Raw genomic sequence first — 4,991 nt, forward strand, 5'->3', positions numbered from 1 at the left:
CGCAACTTTTGAAAATCTGGTGCACAACCTTGGAATACGACGACTCAAAGATCTTAAGTGATGTTTCCATGAGAGAGAGTAAATATATTGTATTTTTTTAGGAGTATGTATTATATGAAATACGTAGTCTTTTTCCTTCACTAGGGTTTCTCCCATTGGGTTTTTCTCAGTAACGTTTTAACGAGACATATTATATATATATATATGGGTATCTAAGGGGAGTATTATGAATATTATAATAGAATATAGATACTCATTGCTTATTGTCTCATAGGCCATATGTCACCATTCATGTTGTCCATGCGTCTGTTTTGTAGTTATTCATGCTTGGTGTCCATGTAAGTCCACATCCTACTTGTCACTTTACCTGTAACAACCCTAGTTTCCTACTAAATTCTAGGATGCCACTTCATGCATGCATAGGTTTAACCGTACATTTTCTTTTAAACCATAAAAAAAGGGCCAAATTTTATTTAATAATGCTCAAATGAGCAAAAATAAGAAAACATAATTAAATAAAAATAAATAAGCTAAAACAAAAAAATAAAAGAAAGTAAAATAAAAATTTATCGTTCGGGGTACCCCTAAACACAACTTTAAAACAAAGACAAGTAAATAGGCAAATAATAAAATCAATAAATTTTGCATGAGAGTGTAAAACGCCTAACTCCTAAACCAAACTTCAAAACATGATACTAAGTGTGGAAGCAGTAAATCGTCCTAATGGTCAGGTCCCAGATCAAGGCACACTTTCATAAGTAGTGACACAAGGGTCACAGGCATAAACACAAGTGGTGAACCTAAAAAGGACACCGTACATAAGCATAAGATGTGGGCCCGAAGGCTCACACATACGATGTGCATAGCCTAATGGTAACACTAACAACCACTAAAAACTCATATGGTCATAAGCATAAAAACATGAATCCTGGAACTAATAGTCATTAAAATATCAGACATAAGCATGCAATCAAGGCCATGAGTCAACATCAAACTTTAACATCTGCATCAAACCTTATCACAGTATCCCAGTCTACCCTTACGTCCAACTTTATCACAGTATTCTCATACGTCAACTTCAGCACAATTACCCATAACAAATTTCATCACAGTTAACTTCAGCACAATTACCCATAACAGATTTCATCACAGTTAACTTCAGCACAATTACCCATAACAGATTTCATCACAGTTTACTTCAGCACAATTACCCATAACAGATTTCATCACAGTTTACTCATATATGACATAAATATTTTTCAGCAAGCTTATCAAAATCTTAGGAAAAACCGATAGTAAACCACTTACCTCAGGATAACAAACTGCCCCCAAAACGAAACCTTACTCTGCTCGAAAACTTCTTTCACCGCCACACGTTCCTGAAACCAAACACAAATTCCATGGGTGAAGGTTAGCTTAGGCCCAAGAATCTAAAAAAACAGTGGGCTGCAAAAGGGAACCAAAACTTACCCTGAACAGAAGAATCAGGCAGAATCAACCACGGTTCGGCAATAACCGGCACTGCCCGTATTAGAACTGGTGACCGTCGCTTGGGTTAAGCCGGTGGTTGGCGAACTCGACGTGCGACGCGACTGGCTGGAGGTCTGACGCGAGGCGGACAAACAGCAGGGAGGCGTAGCTGTAGGTCGTCGAAGGTCGAGCTTCGCAGTGGCAAAACTAAGGTTTCGACTAGGCAGTACGCGATCGACGAATGGATCTGAGTGTCTTCTGGTGCGCGCTCGACGGCGGCTTCGGCTAGGCGGCACGCGGTTTGCGATATGACGAAGAAGAAAAACAAACAACGATCGGTGAGACGCGCTGGGCAACACCGCGCGAAGCGGCGGCGGCAAAGATGCACAGTGGGGCGGGTGGTTTCGTAATTCCGGAAGAGGAAGAAGAAGAAGCGAGAAAGAAAAATAATTTTTTCTTTTTTTTCTTTTGCCACGCAACCCAAGGTCCCCCGAAAACCCCTTTATAACCTAATTCTCTTTTTCTTTTTCCTAAATTAACCACCAACTCCCCCCCCCCCCAAATTTTTTTCCTTTCTCTCTTTTTTTTTTAAAAAAAAAACTTTGTGGCGTCATACTCTTCCCCCCTTAATAAACTTTCGTCCTCGAAAGTTCTAATCCTGGAAGATCTCTAAGATGCAATGCTTCTCATCTCCCTCTTCGCTCCCAAGTTGCTTTCTCAATGATGGTTCTGCCACAGAACCTTCACTAGTGGCACCTTCTTGCTGCGCAAAACTTTCACCTCCCTGGCCACAATTTTGCGCAGGGCTTGTCTCGTAACTCAAGTTTTCACTCAACTGCAAGGGCCTCAAAGTCCACTACATGAGACGGGTCCATTAAATACTTCCTTAGCATGGAGACATGAAAATACATTATGGACCACGAAGAGAGATAGTGGCAGGGCCAAACGGTAAGCCACAGAGCCGACCCGCTCCAAAATCTCGAAATGGCCCTACAAAACGGGACTTAGCTATCCCTTCTTTCCGAATCTTTAGGACACCATTTCATCGGCGCCACTTTCAGGAATACATTGTCACCTACTTCGAACTCCAGATCTTTACTCCTAACATCCGCATAACTTTTCTATCTAACTTTGTGCTGCTAGCATTCTAGCTCTGACCTTCCTGCATGGCTTCATTCGTCAATCACAACTCAGTTCCACAAAGTTTGCTCTCGCCCAATCTCCCCCAGCAAAACAGGAGACTGCAACCTCTGCCATAAAGAGCTTTCAAAAGCGGCAACATGCACATGATAGCTTGATAGCTTATTATTATAAGCAAACTCTGTCAAATGTAGTGGTGGAGTCCCAAACCCCTGAGAAATACCAACGCACAAGCGCACGACATGTCTTCCAACGTCTGATTTAGACGTTCTGTTTGCCCATCAGTTGGGTAAAAAAGCTGTACTGAAGTTCAACCGCGACCTAAAAAGCTGCCTGGAGGCTCTTCCAAAAACTGGAGGTGAAACAAGGTCCTTGTCGGACACATTGACACTGGCACACCATGTAACCTTTACTATCTTCTTCATATATAACTGAGTCCACTTACTATTCACCGCGTACGTGGGATTTTCCTGGAATAAAATGTTGCCACCTTGGTGAGTCTGTCTATCATAACCCAAATCACCGAGAAACCCTTCGCTGTCCTTGGGCAAACTCGTAATAAAATCCATTAGCCACGCTCTGCCCACTTCCATTCTGGCACATCTAATGGTTGTAGCAAGCCTGTTATCTTCTGCCTCGGGGCCTTCACCTGCTGACAGACTAAACATCTACTGACATAGTCAACTATTTCCCTTTTCATATTGGGCCACCAGTAATACCGCTTCACATCTTGGTACATTTTGGTACTACTTGGGTGCATCGAGAATGGAGAGTTACGAGCTTCTGCCAACATTTCCCATTTCAGGCCATCATCTGTTGGGACGCACAATCGTCCCTGATACAAAAGACCCTTGTCCACTGACACAGAAAATTCACTTGCCTGACCCAACCCTACCTGACAACACTTCTGAACCAGGTCGGGATCACCCTGCTGTGAAACAATAATTTTCTGCCTCATGGTTAGTTGCATTGTCAACTGGGCTAGCTACGAAGTGACTTCCCCCACTGCCACCGTAATCTCTGCTCATTCTAGATCTATACACAACTGAACCTGCTTAGTGATCAAAGTGGCCGAATGAGCTACTTTTCGACTGAGGGCATCGACTACCACATTCGCCTTACTTGGGTGGTAGAGGATCTTGTAGTCGTAATCTTTTACTAACTCGAGCCACTTGCGCTGCCTCATGTTTAACTCTTTCTGGGTGAAGAAGTATTTCAGACTCTTATGGTCGGTGAAAACTTGGATCTTTTCCCTATACAAGTAGGCCTCCAGATCTTCAGGGCAAACACTACCGCTGCCAATTCCAAGTCGTGGGTAGGATAGTTGCGCTCATGGTTTTTCAACTGGCGGGAGGCATAAGCGACCATCTTACCATGTTGCATAAGCACGCAACCCAAACCCTTCTTAGAAGCATCATTGTAGATCACGAAGTTCCCGGAGCCATCTGGTACGGTGAGAACCGAGGCTGAAACCAACCTTTGCTTGAGGTTCTGAAAACTGTCCTCACAAGCTTTGCTCCAAACAAACGAAGCTCCCTTCCTGGTTAACTGGGTCAACGACGTGGCCATGCTGGAGAAATTCTCTACAAACCTATATAGTATCCAACAAATCCCAGGAAGCTACGCACCTTATTGACCATTGTAAGGTGGGACTAATTGGTAACAGCCTCAATCTTAGCTGGATCCATTGAAACCCCATCCTTCGACACCACGTGCCTAAGGAAAGACACCTTCTGTAGCCAGAACTCGCACTTAGAAAACTTTGCATACAATTTGTTTTCCCTCAGTGTTCCTAGAACCTTCCTAAGATGTTCCTCATGTTCCGCCTCTATCTTGGAGTATACCAAAATGTCATCAATGAAAACGATTACAAAGGTGTTTAGGAAGTCCCTGAACACCCAGTTCATCAAATCCATGAATATCCCTGGAGCATTGGTCAGACCAAAAGACATTACAATGAACTCGTAATGCCCGTATCTGGATCGAAATGCAATCTTTGGGATATCGCTGTCCCTGATCCTCAGCTGATGGTAACTTGACCGTAGGTCAATCTTGGAAAATACGGTAGCACCCTGTAGCTGGTCAAATAGGTCATCGATTACAGGAAGCGGGTATTTATTCTTGATGGTCACCTTATTCAACTCCCTGTATTCTATGCATAAACGTAACAACCCATCCTTTTTCTTCACAAACAACACTGGTGCACCCCACGGAGAAACACTGGGTTGTATGAACCCTTTATCAAGCAGTTCCTGTAATTGAACCTTCAGTTCCTTCAATTCGGCCTGAGCCATTCTGTACAGAGCTTTGGATATAGAAATAGTGTCTCGCTCCAGTTCAATCATAAAATCAATCTCCCTTAGTGGAGGCAATCCTGGAAG

General features: G+C 43.3%; 1 protein-coding gene across 1 annotated transcript; it reads right to left on the reverse strand.

Moving 5' to 3' along the window:
- Positions 1–3,825: 3,825 nt before the first annotated feature.
- Positions 3,826–4,179, reverse strand: LOC120067443. Its single transcript, XM_039019006.1, has one exon. The coding sequence runs from the start codon at positions 4,177–4,179 to the stop codon at positions 3,826–3,828; it is 354 nt and encodes a 117-aa protein (XP_038874934.1).
- Positions 4,180–4,991: the final 812 nt, after the last annotated feature.

Source organism: Benincasa hispida, chromosome 12, assembly GCF_009727055.1.
Source record: "Benincasa hispida cultivar B227 chromosome 12, ASM972705v1, whole genome shotgun sequence".
In the NCBI taxonomy this organism is placed as follows: domain Eukaryota; kingdom Viridiplantae; phylum Streptophyta; class Magnoliopsida; order Cucurbitales; family Cucurbitaceae; genus Benincasa; species Benincasa hispida.

Coding starts and splice junctions, on each gene's coding strand:
- LOC120067443 (XM_039019006.1), bottom strand. CDS start 4,179: ATGGCCACGTCGTTGACCCAGTTAACCAGGAAGGGAGCTTCGTTTGTT.